This window comes from Aspergillus piperis (assembly GCF_003184755.1).
Source record: "Aspergillus piperis CBS 112811 unplaced genomic scaffold BO85scaffold_7, whole genome shotgun sequence".
Taxonomy (NCBI): domain Eukaryota; kingdom Fungi; phylum Ascomycota; class Eurotiomycetes; order Eurotiales; family Aspergillaceae; genus Aspergillus; species Aspergillus piperis.
In genome coordinates, this window is record NW_020291597.1 from 1,388,881 (window position 1) to 1,407,917 (window position 19,037).

Consider the following 19,037-nt stretch of genomic DNA (forward strand, 5'->3'; position numbering starts at 1 on the left):
TGTTGCTGACGCCTTGCATGCACCTTTAAAATCTTTTCGGTTTCTCTTAAAACTTTTCTTCGTTTTCTTTATTTTCTGCCAGTTAACGCCTCCTAACTCAGCTTGCCCTGTCTATTTTGCCTCAACCACGCTGCATAACCGACAAGTAATCATGGCAGACATCAAAGCAGCTGCGAACCCAGCCATGGAGACTGACGGCGCCGAACTCGAGAAAGTCCGCATCGCCGGTACGAATCAGGCCGACACTCAACTCGCCGCAGAGTTTGGTTACAAGCCCGTCTTCAAGCGAGAGTTCGGTTATCTCTCCACTTTTTCGTTCGCAGTCAGTATCAGTGGTCTGTTCGCAACCATTATGACCACCATGTCCTACCCTCTCGAGGCGGGAGGAAGCAGCGCGGTGGTATGGTGTTGGCTTGTTTCGGGAGCTGGGTGCATGTGTATCGCGGTGGGTAGTCCAATATAACAATACGCTGTGCGGAGGCTGATGAAACATATTGCAGCTTTCGGTTGCTGAGCTTGTATCTGCCTACCCGACCTCTGGAGGCCTGTAAGTTTCACCGTTCGCTCGGGACGACGGCTGCTGACCCCAAGCGACAGGTACTTTACGATCTCGAGACTTGCTCCACATGATTGGGTTCCGTCGATCAGTTGGTATGGATACACTGATGATTTTGCTTCAGAGGATGAATGTTGATATTGTCTAGGGTGACCGGTTGGTTGAACTTTCTTGGCCAGATCTGTGGCGTGGCCTCATCCGAGTATGGCGGTGCGCAGATGCTCCTGGCCATTGTCTCGATGTGCAAGGGAATGGACAACTACGAGATCAAAACCACAACGACCGTTGGTGTGATGGCTGCTTTGACCTTCATTACCGGTCTGGTTAACTCTCTGTCTACATACTGGATGGAAAAGATGACCAAATTCTATGTCATCTTTCACGTCTGCGTCCTCGTAGCTTGTGCTATTGCTCTTCTGGTCATGACCGACGACAAACACGATGCCTCATACGTCTTCACTCATGTCGAGTCGACCTCTGGTTGGCAGCCCATCGGTTTCAGTTGGCTGTTTGGCTTCCTGTCAGTCAGCTGGACCATGACGGACTATGATGCCACGGCTCATATTACCGAGGAGATCAGCAACCCTGAGATTAAGGCGCCTTGGGCGATCTCAATGGCTATGTTGTTCACTTATCTGGCTGGGTTCCTGTTCAACATTGTTCTATGCTTCTGCATGGGTGACCCGAACGCTATCCTTAACTCCAAGATGGAACAGCCAGTCGCACAGATCTTCTATAACAGCCTTGGCAAGGGTGGCGCCATCTTCTTCACCGTTTCTGCTCTGCTCATTATCAAGTTTGTCACCTTCACAGCCATGCAGTCACTTGGCCGAACTGTCTTTGCCTTTTCCCGTGACCGCATGCTTCCCTTTTCCAACGTCTGGGTCAAGGTATCTCCCATGACTGGCACTCCCCTCTATGCGGTCTGGATCTCTGTTTTCTTCTGCATCGCCATTAATCTTATCGCTCTGGGCTCCTACACGGCGGTTGATGCCGTGTTCACCCTCTGCTCCATCGCTCTTGACTGGAGTTATTGCATCCCCGTTCTGTGCAAACTGCTGTTTGGCCAATTCAGACCCGGACCTTGGCACATGGGCATCTTCAGCAAGTTTGTAAATGCCTGGGCCTGCCTCTGGACGCTCTTCGTCAGCATTATTTTCGTTCTTCCCACGGACCGTCCCGTGACCCCTGACAACGTAAGTGGAAATGATTGCATACCCGTGCTCTGTTTGGGCTGACCAAATCACCCCCCTCAGATGAACTATGCCTGTGTGTTCCTGGTGTTTGTCTTGCTGTTTGCGCTGGTTTACTGGTTCATCAGCGGCAAGCGCTTCTACCATGGCCCTATTACCGAAGCAGTTGTAGCAGATTCAGCCTCCGAAAGCAACCTACCCAGCGACGCCAAATCGAATAAGGACAGACGAGAGAACTGATGGACGGCCATTGTGTTTGCCCGAGGCGCTCTTCGACACACCCGCATTATTATATCTACCCCCGCGACATGATACCCGAGCGAACCCCTGCAACAAGCCCGTGTACGAATCGATCCCTTGAGCGACAGCCCGTATGCCGACCCAAGCGAGCCCCGCAGCAAACTATGCCCAGCGCCTGTTATATACCCTGCGACATAACATCCCCATACGAAGCCCTTCACCCACCCATTGGATCCCTTGCGACAACCGGCCATCCCAGCGAGTATTGGATTTCCCCTGCGCCACTGGCTACTAATCCCCCATTTAGATACCATCCCTTAGCGACCTCCGTTGAACGAAGCCCTGTAGCGACAATCCGAAGCCCGTGCGTGTGCCGAATTTCCCTTGCGACAATGGACCGATCAGATCGATGCCCCAGCAACCAGAGATTTGTTTAGTGGCCCATATGTAGGAAGGTTTCTCTTCACATGAGGTTCTGCCTGGTGTGGGAGATTGTTGACTTGCTCGTTGTTCTGTATATACTGTTCCAAAAGTTCTTGCATTTCTTGCAAGTAATGATTTTACCTGGTGCTTGTTGTTGAGATTGCTTGTTCGTTTGTTTGTTGTGACCCTTTGAAGCCTTGAGTGGCATGATGGATACGACCCAACGCGGCAATCGGAGACCTCCCAATGCCCATGCGCCTGTTCATCAACGGTTCGACAAATCGATCGCCAAGACCCCCGCGGATACTGCCGCACGTGCCCCTGCCCTAACGCCAGAAGATAAGTCCGACTATTTCATGCTTATTTTCCAGACACGTCGATATAGGACGGGGTATCATCCGATATAGATAATATTCCCAACTTCTACCATCCTGATACGGTTCAGCCCTATGCGCTATTGAACTCGAGCCCACGCCAATAGCCGTCCATCCATCGAGACAGCGAGACGTCGGAGGTTCCCATTTCCTTCTACTTTGTCCTACGGCGATGGGATTCTGGCACGATTTCAGCCCATCGCTTACAGATGTATGCTAGAGCCAGTGAATTTTTGGGAGAGGTGGTGCGTTCCCATTTTTTAGATGTGGTCGGGATGTCAGATTTTAATACTATGCATCCGTTCACGCAGCTCTTATCTTCCTTTTCCCCCGAGCGTGCACACTTCCCTCGTAAAATGACCCGCTATAACGACTAATATCAGCCCATTCACTATCGCTGAGCAATTATCACAGGTACCTCAATCACCCTGCTAGGTAGCAACACAATCCCAATCCAGAGAAACTCAAACTGACGACCTTTTGACGTTCTGTGTTCCATCCTCCTTTCTCCGTCAGTCTTTCGTACTCCACGGGTGCCACGTTTGCCCTCTTTCCATCTTCGATCCTTTCTAGAGCCTCTTTCTTCCTTCTATCTACTTCAACTACATTGAACTAAACCCAAAAAAAAAGGCAAAAAAAGGAGGGGGGGCAAACCGCAAATCAACACCACGCCTCCGACCCTACCACCTCCATTCATCCCTCCCATCGCACCCCACCAAAACTACTACCACCATCGTCATGACCAACAAACACCCCCGCAAACCCTGCATCTCGGCCTCCTCTCTCGGCCAAGTGCGCAAAATCTACATGTCAAAGATGACCGAGCAGGGCTGTTCCCGCACCCTGAAGGACAAGTGTAGAGACATATGGGACAAAGTGATCGATGACGCTGTGGAGGCAGATGCCGAATGTTCCGGACCGATGTGGTCATATGGGTATGGAAAGGAACTGGAACCACTTTACATTCCGGACAAACCAAACGGAGTCCAGAAGAAGGAAAACGGAAAACAGGCACACACTGAGGGAAGTACCGAGTCCGAGACGGAAAGTGAGGAGGAGAGCAATTCCGAGACGGAGGTGGAAATCGATCCGAGTCTGGATGGGAGTGAGTGTGAGTGTAGGTCTGGGTGTGCGTGCGCGTGCGCTTGTTGTCGCGTGGAGTATCCCGAGAGTTTGATGGAAAGTGGTGGGGAGAGTGAGGCGGAGAGTTTACTTTCTTGTGGGTTGGATGGCGGGGAGGGGGATGATGAGTAGTAAGTGGGTAGGTAGTATTGCAGTGGTCTTTGTTGGGTTTGGAGGTTGGTGGGAAGTTCCGGGTTCGGTTTTGGGGATGGTGGTTTGATATGATATTGGTAAATGGGGGAGGTTGGAATGTTCCGCGGATAGGGGTATTTATGGATTTAGGATGATATTAGGTGATGGTCTTCCAGGAACATAAATATGATTGTTATTTCCTTCTAATTCTTCTGTTATAGAGATCATATTGTGTAACTTGGTCACTTATTCACGATACTCATCCCCCAGCATTAGCTGCAACCTCACCACCATGTCTTCCCCATCAAGATCATTTAGCCCCGAGGATCTGGACTGCCTTGATCGAGATTTGGAGAGAATAGTGAAAGGACTGCCTCAGGATGTCGACGACTTCTTATCTTCCCAGACTAGTCCATTGTTGGATCACATGGACGATATTTCCGATAATCTGGATCTGCAGGTAACCAAGCTCGAAAAACTGCGTGATCAACTGGTCCAAAGAATGGAACAACTTAAGGCTACCTTGAAGGCTTCAGGTTTCGAAGTTGAGGAGAAAGAGGCGTCACAAGGAGAGAAGAAGGAAAGTGAGCAGAATCAGCATCAGCATCATGCAGCGAAGAGTCCGAAACATCGTTTATCACCTCCTGCAAAGGTTAAGGTGCAGGAAAGTGATGGTGATGCGGACTCGGAGCGTGAAGTTGAGGCTGAAAAAGAGTATTTTAACACTTTGTTCGGGTAGGACATAGATTCAGTGTATATCCGATGGATAGACTGTCTGTATCCGGGATGGGGTGTGGGTGTGGTGTGGTGGATTTGGTATATTGATACTAATATAAGAAGCTTTCTGCTGATCTGATATGCGCATTCCTGGATATCTGTGATTATAACGTCATATATACACTTCAGGCAGCTCAGCTGTTGCCGGAATAATGATTGACTCGATTGTGAGTTCCCTATACTCTACCTCTTATTTCCATCGCGTATCAATACGTCTACGTAGATAATGCTACTCGCAATATCGAATCATGCGCTTCGTAGTTTAACGTATACCCTTATTAGCAACTACATCATATCCAGTGCTGCTTTAGCTTATCGGTTCCAATACACACCTTCCATGGCCTATATGTTACATCCCCCCATTGAAGAATCTCGAACTATCAGTATCTTCTGCACAACGGTACGTTACATGAAGAGGGGAAGGTGACACTACTAGTATGCTCTAGTACATGATCTGCATCCAACTGTCGGGGCAATCCGATGATAACCCGACCCCTCATAGGTTATCAGAGTGAAGCGCATATCAACTCCGTGCGGGGTTCCGACTTAGTCCTCAACAAGGCAATCGTAACCAATCAAGGATCTCTTCTAGGTACCGTTTCCAGGTCGCATGAAACGGTCAATATAATTCTGCTAGCCGAGCTGCAACCTTGCTATCGTGCTGCACGACTTCGCTAGTATTTGCAGGTTACATGCGGGTTTGCCAGGGTACTATTTATTTGGACACACGCCCATTCTAAGACTCCAAGGATATTTCAGGCATCATCATGCGGTGGAGGGCACTTGGCACCGTCAGTCTTATTCTCGACTTCACCATCTGCGGTATGCATCTTGACATATTATAGCTCATGTAGTCTCTTACAATTACAGGGTTCGCCCGTCTGGTGACGGTCCCCACTATTCCCTTTGCTGATAATAATGGCACCTATGCACTGTCACAACTCACCAAGATTGTCGTGGATGCTCGCCATGCCAGTACTGTGGATACTCAAGGCCAAACATTGATTCCACCGACATTGAAAGAATTTGCCGCGACCTTTCAAGAGGACCTTCGTTTTTCTCTTGGGATCGACCTCCCACTTGTCACCAGTAATACCTCTAGCGACCATGCAATTTTTCTGACCCTCTCCAATAACACAGACTTCCGCGATGTTGCGGGACGCTTCACATCGGAGGCATATGTCTTGCTCATCGACAATCATGGAATTACCATCTCTGGGGCAAGCCCCTTAGGCGTTTGGTGGGGAACACGCTCACTAATCCAGGCTGCTGTGGTTAGCAAACATAGCCTCCCTCAAGGCTCTGCATTCGATGCTCCAGGATGGGGAACGCGAGGCGTCATGGTAAGTCCTCAGACATCTCTACACAACCATACATCTAACCGATAAGCTCGATGCCGGACGTCACTACTACCCACCCGACTTCTTGATCGAAATGTGCTCGTATCTGTCCTTCTTCAAGCAGAACGTCTTCCACCTCCATCTGAGCGACAACCTCTACAACAACGTCGATCTCTACTCCACCCAGGAATCTCTGGATCTCTACGCAGCATTCCGGCCCTGGTCCGAAGACCCCGCCCTATCCGGGCTCAACAAACGAGCCAACGAATCGTACACGCGCAGCCAAATCGATCACATCCAGCGCCAATGCGCCCGTCGTGGTGTCACCATCATCCCTGAAATCGAAGCACCCGGCCATGCCCTCGCCATCGTGCAATGGCGACCAGAACTCGGCCTGACAGACCTCAGCATGCTCAACATTAGCCATCCAGACACCATCTCGACCATGAAAACAATCTGGAAGATCTTCCTTCCTTGGTTCCATAGCAAGACCGTCCACCTCGGCGCAGACGAATACTCCTCTTCTTACGTCTCCGACTATACTGACTTCGTCAACAACATGCACACCTACATCGCCGAGCAATCCAACAAAAACACCCGCATCTGGGGCACCTTCACCCCATCGCAGGGCGCCAACGTCTCCAAAGCCGTCACCATCCAGCACTGGGAATATTACGAAGACAACCCCTACTTTGACTACATCAAGAACAATTACTCGGTCTTGAACTCCGACGACGCCTTCTATATTGTCGGAAAATGGTCTGGAAGCTACCCGCAGTATCTCAACAAGACACGAGTCTTCCACGGTGATCCAGCAAACAACGGCCCCTACGCCCCCAACATCTTCTCTACCACCAACGCAACCGACAATCCTCCAAGAGATAACCCCTACGTACTCGGCCACATCGCCGCCCTCTGGAACGACTACGGTCCCAACGCAACAACCTATCTCGAGGCGTATTACTCCTGGCGTGACGTTCTCCCCGCACTAGCAGACAAGCAATGGGGCGGTGATATCCTGGAAGATGAATACGATGATGTGTTCGACACACTCCACGCTGTGATCACAGGCCAGAACCTCGATCGTCATGTACCGAGCAAGACGGATCTGATTCTACATTACAATTTCGCCAATACCACTGGGACAACTGTCCCAGATTTATCTGGGAACAACTACCACGCCACGTGTAATCACAGCTGTCCCATTAATACATCTAACTCAACCATAAGATTCACGGGAACATGCACCCTCACCACCCCTATCCAAAGCAAAGGCAGAGACTACACCCTCTCTTTCTCTGTATACCCTTCCACAAGTCACCCGTCACCTTTATTCTCAGGGAGGGACTCTACCCTCCTCAACGGCAACGGGTCCATAAGTAACATCACCCTTGTGAGCGGCGGCAACCCATACACATTGAACTACAGTCTCCCGGTCGGAAAATGGTCGGATGTGAGCTTGATCGGAAAGGGAAATAAAACATTCTTATCTGTTGACGGGGGTAAGAAGATGGAATTCCTAGCGAGACTAGGCGTGAATGGGGAGTATTCGGTGTGGGCGCCCATTGCGATCGAGGCACCGGTGCAGAGGATCGGGGAGGGATTTGTAGGGATGATGGGGGAGGTTAAGTTGTGGGGGAGTGCGAGGTGAAAACACTATTACTTAGTACTAGTATTACTATGATATCTGTCGATGATTATTTGAGCGCATCACAGGGCAGTCTAGTGGTGTCGATGTTGAGGAGCAGAAATATATACTAAGTACTACTACCGAGAACGACTGCAACTGAACTAGACCTAGAAACTAACCACAAAAATCTTACCCAGTTCCACCTTCACAAAACTCGCCACTTCAATCCCCCTAATAAACAAAACCAAGAATCCAAACCACCCATTCATGGTCCAAGTCACCCACGAGTTCCTGAGAATTACTATCACTGGATACTGGGTAGAATAGAGGTGGGTAATGGTTCCCCTCCCTCCCGTCTGCCGGACCCGCCCAGATTAAAGTTTTTCCTCATTGCAATCTACTCCGTACTAGTTATAAGCGAAGTGATCCAGAAGCAGGATTTTGTTCTGGTGAAACTCTATTCTTCTCTATCTATTTTCATATCACTAATAGAAATATGTCGCATGGAGTCACAAAAAGCAAGATTTTAATGTGCCAAACCGACCTACCTAGATTTGATGGGTGGGTAGCATAGATAGTTTGAGAGGAGAGGGGTGTGCGGGAGACAAAAAAAGCAAAAAATGGAGCTGAAGGGGATCGAACCCTTGACCTCTCGCATGCAAAGCGAGCGCTCTACCACTGAGCTACAACCCCAGTTAAGATACTTTCCTGATTGATCTATTGGTTCAGGAGATACTCATTCACTTTTCCCTTTCATTCACTGGTATCATGAGCAAAAGTAAACAAGTGATGTTCATAATAATCAATATATGTATGTATGTATATTCGCCCCATCTATCTATCTATATATCATAGCAGTCATAACATGTCATATCATCTAGCAAGAAGAAAAGATGAAGATCAAATCCCAAGAAAACAATGACAATGTATAGCCCACTTTTCCGTCCCGCTCTTTCCCATCTATAACCCGTTGTATCCCATCCCATCTAGGGAGAAAAAAGAAAGAAAACAAGCAAGTAAAGTACCCTCTCACCAACACCAAACACAACAGATCTCAAATCACAATCAGTAGGAAGGGAATCATCAAAAAGCAAAACAAATAATGGGGTCGGAGAACTGAATCGAAGTCAAAAGAAATGAAGAGAAAGAAGAAGAAAAGACTATTTATATCGCGCAGACAGTATCATCCCTATCACCCGGCCCAATACCCCTCCTGCTCACAGTAAAGAATGCAATAATCAGGCCTAGACCAGCTAGACCGGCAGAGCACCACAATCCCGTGCGGTATTGATGCGCGAGATCATGTCCCTTTTTGATGTCTACTTCTTCAGCGACGGCCGCGGAGATGGCAAGGGCGACGCCGGAGCCGATTTGGAAGGCTGTGTTGAGCTATTTTCTTCATTAGTTTGGGGTTTCCAATGTGATGTAAGAAAGGGGATAGGGGATGGAGCTTACCATTCCACCACATAGACTCTTCACATGCACAGGGACAGTAGTGAGAATGGCAGTGCTGGTGGTGACGAAGATGAGGGAGACGGCAGTGATGCTGATCAGGGAGGTGGGGAGGACATTGACCCAGCTGGATGTAAATCATTAGCATGCATTCATTCATTTAGGGGATAGAGTGGGTCACGTACAAAGTGGTTTCCGGGCTGGATGTGATAGCGCTCGGGACTGGGGCGAGAACAGTGAGGATCAACCCCGCCAGCAGGGTGTATTTCCCATTGACGTATTCGAGGGCCTTGCCGGTGCCCATGGAGGCGATGAATCCGATCACTCCCATGGGAAGGAAGCGGAGGGCGGTGTCGCCGGCAGACAGCTTGTCCACTTCTTGGGCCATTAGGACGATGTAGTAGATGACATTTTGGTAGCTGCCGTAGCAGGCTGGAGGGGTCTGTTAGTTTCTCTGCATGTAGACAAATTAGGGGTGGAGGGGACTCACTAAATCCTGCGATCCACAGACCAGCAAAGTTAGGGAGCTTCCATAAGCCCAGAGGCATCAGTGGGTACGAAATGAACTTCTCCCAGAGAGTAAAAGCCACCAGCAGGGCAACGGCCAGCACCAGAAGGACAATGATGAAGGGTGTGCCCCAGCCATAGGAGCCACCACTGGACAGCACGAATTGGAGGAGAATCAGACCCGCAGTGGAGAGCATGGCGCCGACATAGTCCATCTTGGGCTTTTCCTTGCCAGCAAGGTTGTCCTTGGGAAGGACAATCGCACCCAGGATGCCTAACGAGCCGGTGATGATGACAATGAAGTAGAAGATGTATCGCCATCCCAGAGAGGAAGTAAGGAAGCCACCAAAAATAAGACCCACGCAAAACCCCACAGTTCCGGAGGAAGCGTAGATGGACAGTGCGCGGGTCCGATCAAGCCCACTGAAGTAGGAGCTGATGATTCCGATCGCTGAAGGCACAGTGAGCGCAGCTCCCATGCCCTGCAGACCGCGGAAGACTGTAAGTTGGATGAATGATTGGCCGAAGCCAATGGCCAGGGTCCAAAGGGAGAGCCAGCTTAGACCCAGACAGAGGATCAACTTGCGACCATACCTGGATGAGAAAGTCTATAGTTAGCTTGGTGAAGGATATTGTCTCAAGGGGACATGGTACATACCGGTCGGAAAGAACACCCGCAAGGAGCAAGAACCCACCAAACGTAAGGGTGTATGCGGAGATCATCCATTGGAGATTGGTGTCCGACACGTCAAAGTTCTCTTGAATAGATGACAAAGCGACATTGGCACTGGTCATGAAGACATTGTCGAGGAATTGGGAGCCGGAGGTGACGAGCAGGATGAGGGCGCCTTTCCACGAGGCCAGACGACCAATTTCGGGACATGGTCCCAGCTTCGTGAGCTGCTTCTCTTCAATTGGGGTGGCAATACCCGATGAAGGCGTGCTACTGTCATCACCTAACGACGAGCCCGGACGAGAAAAGATAGTGAATTGGGGAAATTTGGAGGGAGTATCAGTGTCAAACTGCTGCGGCTGCTGCTGCTCCTGCGCGCGGCGGCCTCGCAAAAGATCGAGGATGGCCATTTTGATAGAGATTCTGAATTGAGGAACTACGAGACAGGGACAGCCGGGTCATTTTTTAAATAGTAGATTGGCGGGGCGCAAGGAAAAAAAGTCTGTAAAGAATCTGAGGAAAAAGTGGGTTCTCTCAGCTGGGGGAAGGCAGTGATGGTGTGGCATCGATAGACTTTCTCTCCGTCCACACTTCTTTTTCGGTCGCGCTCCGTGCCCTAATTTCTGGTGTTGCAGCATTTCTTCATCGATTGCGCGTCCAGCATAGTTCAGTTGACCCTGCCATTGCGTTTATCGCATTATCGCTAGTTTATTAATAGTCTACTGGCTTATCTGTCTCCTCCAGTCTCACCCTGCAGTGCGAAGTGCGACCACATTGTCTCTGGTGGATCAGGTCTGTGATTTCTCATTCGTCTCCCTGCTGAATAACACTACCACCCCCATCCTTCTCCTCTTCCCTTTTCCAGACGGGGGTTACGACTCCAGCAGAGTCGAGTAACTGTTCACATGCTCGCCACAGAGTGGATCGTTACAACGATGCTATCGATAGTGGATTTACGGGGTGGATATCCAATGCTTTCTGCTCCACGATCGCCGCTTGACATGTGGTCTGTGAAGCCTCCATGAATGGATAGTAGTATTGCTTGGAAAGCTTGTGTGACCAGCTGTTCATCGATCGGCGATGTGGATTAAGCCTAGAAAGAAAAAAAAAAAATACAACACCTCTAAAAATTTGGAATGGATTATTATTCAACCAGTCAGCGAAACCTGATTGCGTGCTCCTTTGGTTTGAGAGTGTCTGGAATCCCTACTGTAGCACCCCTATCTCTATCTAGCCACTGATCACCGTCCGGATGAACCCGTGTGCGGCGGGAAGCTGATCCGGTCCCTTTTTTCCAATGCTTGCTTGCTTGCTTACTTGCTTGCTTTTTCTTCTTCTCCTTAGCCTTCCATCCCGAGACCCAAGCCGTCGCTCCCGTTGGGTCGATCGACAAATAGTTAGAAGCTTCAATGCCGAAACTATCGGGCCGAGACAACAACAAATCCACCGGGCCCTGAATGATTACCCTAACCGCCCTGACCGCATCCGGTAAAATCAGGACCCTGTTGCGCGACCGCTTTTTGATGTCCGCCATGTTAATCTCCGCACATTGCGTACTCAGGGGTAGGTAAGTATGCAGAGGATTCGTCATGATCACCATGATCACCCACTGATTCCCGCAAGGGTGGCTTTTTTGTCAGTACTTTGGAGGGGCTGAGAGGGGGAGAGCTCAGAATGAGAGGTGGCAGATCCCCATAGTATGCACTTCAAGCAACAACCGTTTTAGCCAAGAGAGAGCGACATGTCCGTTGAACCCACAACTGTATACTATATTAATGAAGCATTACAACAACACAACCCTACGGGCTATCGCAGTCTCCACTAGTTGATTACTGATACTGTAATGCTATGGAGCTATTGATATTGAAGGATATAATCCATGCAGCTCGACAGCGTGATTGTAAATCTCGCATTGACTGGACCACGTTGAATGGATGGCGGGTCATAAAGAATAAAAAGAAAGAACTAAAAAATCTGTCAGCGTAGTATATCAATAGTAGCGGTGATAGTGAAGCTAGAGATTTCCCTCACCAACTAACCAAAGTACTGCAATGAAAATCAGCTAGCGTGTCGAATTCCATCCATATCGTTCTGTTATCGCCAGGAATCCATCCTCGGCAGACTTGCCCACGACACAATTGGCCAAGAAAACGGTGCCTAGATAACCCTGTTTTGACCAACAATCCCCATGTCTCAGATTCCCCTTGAATGAGATGACGACAGACAACCCGGATTCCAATGCCAGGGGCGCCCCCAACTTTCCAGGACAACTTGCCAATAATTCGATGTGGTGTATCACAAGCCCCACCAAACCGCGACTGAAAGGGCTGGTTCTCCAGGCTGACAGTTTTAATACTATAGCAAGTGAAGCGAAATTGGATGGTAGTGACGTACACTTCTGTGAGGTCATGCCTCAAAATTATGCTAGATCTGGTTATAAGTGTGATGGCTGAAACGCTAATCTCAATCGTCACCCACCCCCATCCTCCCTTGGGCTGACAGTCTGATTGATGATCAATGTCTTTTATGTCCATTCATTGCATGCATGTTTGGTGATCATTCTTCATCATGGAGTATGCGTTTAGGCAGAACTGTCAGGCCCCGGGTGTTTGGCGGGAAGCTACGCCTTCTGCTTTTGCTGTCTGGGGCTGATATTGTCCGATATACCTGAGTGTCCCTGATACTTTTGTCATTGACGTGGGTGATTGTTTTCTCACGAGAAGTTTATGGCAGAAATGGCCGCTTCTAGCGCGCTATTAACTGAAGCATGCCCAAGCGACCGTACAAGGACCCGCAATCTACCGTATGGTAAGTTCTCCATAGACCAGGTCTGGTCAGTCAATAGCTATCATCCAAGACACTAAGGTAAATATAGGGATTAACAACTGGCAGTCGGCTATCGAGAAGACACTGCTCAATTGGTTGCCTCTGGCTCCATCTCCACCACGCTCTCGTCAAGGCACCATACCCTAACGGGGCAGCGGACCGGACACGGGCGGAAGGCACCTGGACGGCAGCGGCGATGTGGATATCTCCAGCTAGTAGGAGCTGAAAGGTACAGTAAGTAGCAAAGATAAGGTTGAGGTGGCGGTGAGGGCTTTGTTTACCAAAGTCTAGAAGGCTGAAGGGTGGGAGATGGCGATAAATGGGACCTTGAAGGCCTAGACAAAGTCTTAACGGGTGGATCACCAGTGGCGTTCTAGAGCATCAAAACTTTGAGCCAAGTCACGGATGATCCACATCGCCCCACCGTGCCACGGACCATCCGGACTCTCCTGCTGGCTATTTGGCTATCTCGTTGATGGAGTTAAGAGGGTCTGTTTGGCACCAGTGTGATCCTTTCATGGGATGATAGTGGTTGTGTTGTTGACAGCGTTGACCGCTCCACAACCAATGCAGTGGCAGATGTCCTCAGAATTCATCGGTTCGACGGGGATGGACATCCTACCATGGAGGAGGAGATACCAGTGTACTCGAATAGGAAAGCAAGGACATCCTATATTGTGCTGATGATAATGGGCTTAGCAAAGGGTAAATTTCCCCTGTCTTTCGTGGTAACAAACGCTTATTTTACCCATACCCGATGCAGAAATCTAACCCTCCGTCAGGCTGTATAGTGGAGCGATTTCTTCTCTGAGTGTTAAGGGTCAAATAGTACCTTGTACATTAAACGAGAACTTATCTGCTCAGGGCAATATAACAACTACAAGAGATGACCAATGGGTTGTTGGATAATTTACCTAACCTGGCCGAGAAAAGGTGGTTGTCGAGACAAGAGTTGCAGACGGGTAAGATGCCTCTTAGGAGAACACCGCCGCGGGACCCTAAGCCAAGGACTCACCCGAGCCCGTACGCGACTACTATATCACAAGTATAGATCTCCTACCTTCTATGGTGCCGCTAAGTATGGTGCTCTTATTCTACCAGGATAAATGTCCCTGAAGTCAGTGCATGAACCGCTGCACATCGTCGGTGCCTGAGGATCCGCCCCACCCGCTCCATCCATGTCGTCATCGCTGATATCAATCCTCCTGGTCAAAAACCTGAAATGCAGCAGCCCTTGACACATATATCTTCCAATTACACTCTCATAACTCCTTTCCCTTCTTAAAACTCCTACAACCTTTACTTACTCCTTCCTACCCTCTTACATACACAATCCCCAGAACACAAAAACACAACGCGAAATGTCACCCTCACCCTACGCTTACCAATCCGAAGTATACGCGCACGGCCTCCGCGACCAAAAGCCCGCTATAACCTTCATCCCCAGCGAATGGGAGAACCTCGCACGAGCGCGCCTCTCCGCCAACAGCTTCAGCTACGTGCACGGGTCGGCAGGAACAGGCGAGACCGACCGCAAGAACCGGTCCGCATTCCAGAGCTGGTCCGTGATACCTTCCCGACTGGTCCCTTCGGCCAAGTTCCCCGATCTATCCACCACCCTCTTCGGCAAGACCTACTCCTCGCCTATCGCCATCGCCCCCGTAGGGGTACAAACTATCTTCCACCCGGAGGGTGAACGCGCTGTTGCGCGCGCAGCGGCGGAGCTGGATGTGCCATATACGCTGAGCACGGCGACAGCGACCTCTACTGAGGATGTAGCGGAAGCGAACGGGGCGGATGGGAAGAGGTGGTTTCAGCTGTACTGGCCTGGGAATGAGCATAACGATATAACGGTTAGTTTGTTGGAGCGGGCGAAGAAGAATGGGTATGATGTGTTGGTTGTCACATTGGATACGTATATCTTAGGGTGGAGGCCGACAGATATGGATAATGGGTATAATCCGTTCCTGAGGGCGGATAGCATTGGGGTGGAGTTGGGATTTAGTGATCCGGTGTTTAGGAGGCATTTTAAGGATAGATATGGAAAGGAGGTGGAGGAGGATAAGGGCACTGCTGCGGCGGAGTGGACGAAGATTGTGTTTCCCGGGGTGTCGCATTCGTGGGAGGATTTGGCGTTTTTGAAGGAGCACTGGGAGGGCCCGATTGTGTTGAAGGGGGTGCAGAGTGTGGCGGATGCGAGGAGGGCGGTGAAATGTGGAATGCAGGGCATTGTTGTTTCGAATCATGGCGGCAGGCAGATGGATGGCGGGGTTGGGTCGTTGACGGTGTTGCCGGGGATTGTGGATGCTGTGGGGGAGCAGATTGAGGTGTTGTTTGATTCCGGGGTGAGGTGTGGTGCGGATGTGATGAAGGCGCTGGCGTTGGGGGCGAAGATGGTGTTGGTGGGTAGGCCGTATGTTTATGGGTTGGCGATTGCTGGGGAGGAGGGGGTAAGGCATGTGTTGAGGAGTTTGTTGGGTGAGTTGCAGTTGTCGTTGCATTTGGGGGGGATTAGGAGTGTGAGGAAGGAGAATCTGAATAGGGAGTGTTTGGTGAGGGAGTAGATGTGTGTTAGGAGGGTTATATATATGGTATGGAAGGGATGGAAATGTCCGCATATTAGCGCATTGCAGTAGATAACGCATACTAGGCCATCGATAAGCAATTCTTACTATTAGACACTTACAAAGAAGAGCAGTTGCATAACTCAAGAGTACGGATTGGCTCAGTATCGATGTCAAAATATACTTTCGTTATCAGTTATCATCAACCCTCCCCCTTACTACAACCGCTCAACCTTCCAGACCTGCAATAGTCAGTCTCCATGCATCCAATACAAAGGAATAACTTACACTGCGAATAAAACTCATTCTCATACGTGCACGTCCACCCACTCGGACACTGCGTCGCTCCCGTATACCCGCTACCACCGCACTGCCCATACGCTGATGCCGTCCCAGTAGCAGTCGATGTCGTCGAAGTAGTCGAACTACTCGACTTCGTAGTCGACGTCAAGGTCGTCGACTTAATACTGCTCGTAGTGATAGTTGTAGCCGTACTCTTTGTACTCGAAACAGTTGTGCTCGTACCTACCTTAGAAGTCGAAGTCGAAGTTGAACTCTTCACCGTCGTCGATGAAGCACTAGATGCAGTAGCAGTCGCACTCGACAGACTTCCACTCGGATCACCATAAAATATGCCCCGTCCATTTGTCCCGACAAATACCCTTCCATAGTTCTGCAAATCACCATTAACGACATTCGCCGATGCAGCCCCGAACCCGTGATCGGCGTCGGAGATTATCTGCCAATTGACACCTTGATCTTCCGTTTTGAAGAGACCTGTGACGCCATCGACGGTGAAGAACCCGAATAGCACAGGGTAATCGCTATCGGAAGAGGGCTTGCCAAACCCGAAGCTCCATCCCTCCGTGCACCCGCTTCCGATCTGAGTGAAGGACTTGCCGTAGTTGGTTGAATGAAAGAGGCCTGTGTCAGTACTGACCCAGACGTCACCAGCGAGGGAGGGATGCGCGCGGATGGCGTTGGCGGTTGTGCTGCTGCCGAGGGTGGTGGTGACAGTAAAGGTCGTCGCGGTGTCAGATGAAAGGTAGAAAGAGGAGCCGGACGCTCCGTAGAAGTAGGTGTTATTAGCCTTGTCGGAGGCGATGACAGCTCCAGAGGGGAGAGAAGAGACTGCGCTGAGAGTAGCTGAACTTTTAGAACGATAGGCGCCGTCGCTATTCATGAGCAGGATAGTGTCGGCGTCTGCAGAGAGGGCGACCTGGCCGGTCGCAGTGGAGGAAGAAGCAGCGTAGTCGGCGTACCAGGACTCACCGAAGCTGGAAGATAAAGCGAGGGTGGGATCAGAGTCACTGGATCCAGAACGAACGATGTTGGCGGGCTTGTTGCCGGCATAGTCGATACCGTTAGTTGACCCGTAGGTTGGGGTGTGGTAGTATTGTGAAGGGGCGGTGGTTAGGGAAGTGTGGTAGAAGCCACCATCGTCGCCGACCGCAGAGAGAAGGGCAGGTCCGCCTGGGGGAGTGATGAGACCGAGGACAGCCATTTCTTCAATACCTACGGCGAGAGATTCGATGGTTACATTGTGTGAGCTGTCCCAGTTTTGGAGGTCGTGACCACCGTAGATGGTCGCACCAGTACCGTAAAGCCAATGGTCAGAGTCGTAGGGGTCAATGGCGAGGGCTTCGACCATCCACCCGACGCGGACTGGGAACTCGTCCGTTGAAGTGTCGTCTTGTAGCCACGGGGCATTGGAGATGTCATACGAGTAGTAGTAGTTGATGCTGGGATAGCCATTCCAAGCCCAGATAGGTGACCAAGTTGCTCCTGAATCTGTACTACGCCAGATCAACTCATCGGGCCACCAGCAGTTAAGGGCTGCGACCATGACAGTGCCGGGAACCTGGAGGTCGACTGCCAGTCCACCATAGCCGTAGTAGGTGTCTGCCATGGAGGTCGGGCTGATATCGGTCCAGGTGCCGCTGGTGATGTTGTATTTGTGCACAGTGCCATTGGTGCCATCGTAAGGACCAGCGCCGTTGGAGTAGGAGATATAGAGAGTGTGCTCGGATGGTGACAGAACGCCTTTGTGGGGAAGGAAGCCATACAATGGCTCTCCGGATACCCAAGCCCCTGCGGTTGTAAGATGATATTTGTGGAAAAAGATTGGAGGTGCTTACAAGTTTCACCGGCATCTTCAGAAACAAAGACTGATTCTCCAGTGTCCACCACGCCTGTTGTTGTCAATGAACTGCCCTGAAGGGTCTGAAGTCTCTAACATACCAACAAAAATGCGCGGAGTCGGTGAGCCACTAGACCCCGAGGTTGAGTCGAAGGTGACCCAGGCAATCCCTACCGGATCAGACGTGTAGGTGGAGCTGGAGTCTTGAAAATAAGTGCCAGTCCACTTAAAGGCAGTCACGTTCGACCAGGTCGCGCCATAGTCCGTGCTCTTCCACAAGCCATTGCCACTGCGGGCTCCAAAGTACAAGATGCTGTTGTCATTCGGGTCCACGGCGAGTCGCTGCAGTAGTCAGTGTGTGCTTGTAGAAACAGACATGGGACATACTTCGCCAACGCCCCGACCGGGCATGTTCCCTCCAACTTTGAAGGGAAGCTTTGTCTCCTCCCAGGTATCGCCCTGGTCGGTTGACCGCAGGATCGAGCCGTCATTGGGATCCCAGTCATTAGTGTACATGCCCACTGCAACATACACTCGGTCGGTATCAACGGGATCGGTCGCGATCGCATCAATGCCCCAGTCGTGCCTGAACAGTGAGCATGAGCATATCATAAAAGGTGCTTACGTACCAATTGGTGTTGTTGGCCCAGTCCATCAAAGGAGTCCATGTATCATCCGAGTTCAACCGGTATGCACCGCCGATGTCGGTGCGAGCATACGCGACACCTTTGGCTGAAGGGTTGAACACGATGCCCGGCGTGAAGCCTCCGCCACCTGATTACCTTAGCTTGTTCAATCCCTATGCCGAAAAGTAAATCATACCTCCTGTGACTACATTCTTCCAGGCATATTCCTGAGAAGCGGCTGCCTGGACCGAGTCCATCAGGTAGCCTGCTACCAGGGCTGCGAATGTACGTCGCATTGTGAATGATGATTGCCTTGGTGCTACTGACAATCCATGTGGGAGAGCATGAAGCTTATATATCCAGCAGGTTCAATTGCCGGAGCTGTTCTTCAGGCACAATTCTACAAAACAATCATGTTAGCACATGCGTGACATGCAGCTGGCCCTGCGTTAGTGACTCGAA

At 50.4% G+C, this 19,037-nt stretch overlaps 6 protein-coding genes and 1 non-coding gene across 7 annotated transcripts; 4 read left to right on the top strand and 3 right to left on the bottom strand.

Moving 5' to 3' along the window:
* Positions 1–151: 151 nt before the first annotated feature.
* On the top strand, positions 152–1,989 carry BO85DRAFT_458895 (amino acid transporter; the record flags this gene model as incomplete). Its single annotated transcript, XM_025661614.1, has 5 exons — positions 152–445; positions 501–547; positions 598–651; positions 705–1,752; positions 1,813–1,989. 5 exons carry the CDS (start codon positions 152–154, stop codon positions 1,987–1,989), a joined length of 1,620 nt encoding a protein of 539 aa, XP_025516679.1.
* A 1,535-nt stretch (positions 1,990–3,524) lies between these two features.
* On the top strand, positions 3,525–4,779 carry BO85DRAFT_487468 (uncharacterized protein; the record flags this gene model as incomplete). The annotated part of the gene is made up of 2 exons (XM_025663455.1): positions 3,525–3,891; positions 4,262–4,779. 2 exons carry the CDS (start codon positions 3,525–3,527, stop codon positions 4,777–4,779), a joined length of 885 nt encoding a protein of 294 aa, XP_025516680.1.
* An 805-nt stretch (positions 4,780–5,584) lies between these two features.
* Positions 5,585–7,808, top strand: BO85DRAFT_468355 (beta-hexosaminidase; the record flags this gene model as incomplete). The annotated part of the gene is made up of 3 exons (XM_025662257.1): positions 5,585–5,639; positions 5,688–6,160; positions 6,207–7,808. The coding sequence occupies 3 exons, from the start codon at positions 5,585–5,587 to the stop codon at positions 7,806–7,808; spliced, it is 2,130 nt and encodes a 709-aa protein (XP_025516681.1).
* A 600-nt stretch (positions 7,809–8,408) lies between these two features.
* Positions 8,409–8,480, bottom strand: BO85DRAFT_t138. Its single transcript has one exon. It is a non-coding gene; the product is annotated as a tRNA-Ala (tRNA).
* Positions 8,481–8,590: 110 nt separating this feature from the next.
* BO85DRAFT_419672 (MFS transporter) lies at positions 8,591–10,835 on the bottom strand. The gene is made up of 5 exons (XM_025657868.1): positions 10,405–10,835; positions 9,730–10,340; positions 9,425–9,671; positions 9,243–9,366; positions 8,591–9,176 (listed from the first exon to the last, which is right to left on the bottom strand). The coding sequence occupies exons 1-5, from the start codon at positions 10,827–10,829 to the stop codon at positions 8,952–8,954; spliced, it is 1,632 nt and encodes a 543-aa protein (XP_025516682.1). The 5' UTR covers positions 10,830–10,835; the 3' UTR covers positions 8,591–8,951.
* Positions 10,836–14,356: 3,521 nt separating this feature from the next.
* Positions 14,357–15,923, top strand: BO85DRAFT_448779 (FMN dependent dehydrogenase). Its single transcript, XM_025660014.1, has one exon. The coding sequence runs from the start codon at positions 14,607–14,609 to the stop codon at positions 15,807–15,809; it is 1,203 nt and encodes a 400-aa protein (XP_025516683.1). The 5' UTR covers positions 14,357–14,606; the 3' UTR covers positions 15,810–15,923.
* Positions 15,924–16,037: 114 nt separating this feature from the next.
* Positions 16,038–18,871, bottom strand: BO85DRAFT_513050 (putative endoglucanase; the record flags this gene model as incomplete). The annotated part of the gene is made up of 7 exons (XM_025664683.1): positions 16,038–16,051; positions 16,098–17,900; positions 17,948–18,001; positions 18,051–18,291; positions 18,337–18,535; positions 18,579–18,723; positions 18,772–18,871. 7 exons carry the CDS (start codon positions 18,869–18,871, stop codon positions 16,038–16,040), a joined length of 2,556 nt encoding a protein of 851 aa, XP_025516684.1.
* Between the last annotated feature and the right edge of the window lie 166 nt (positions 18,872–19,037).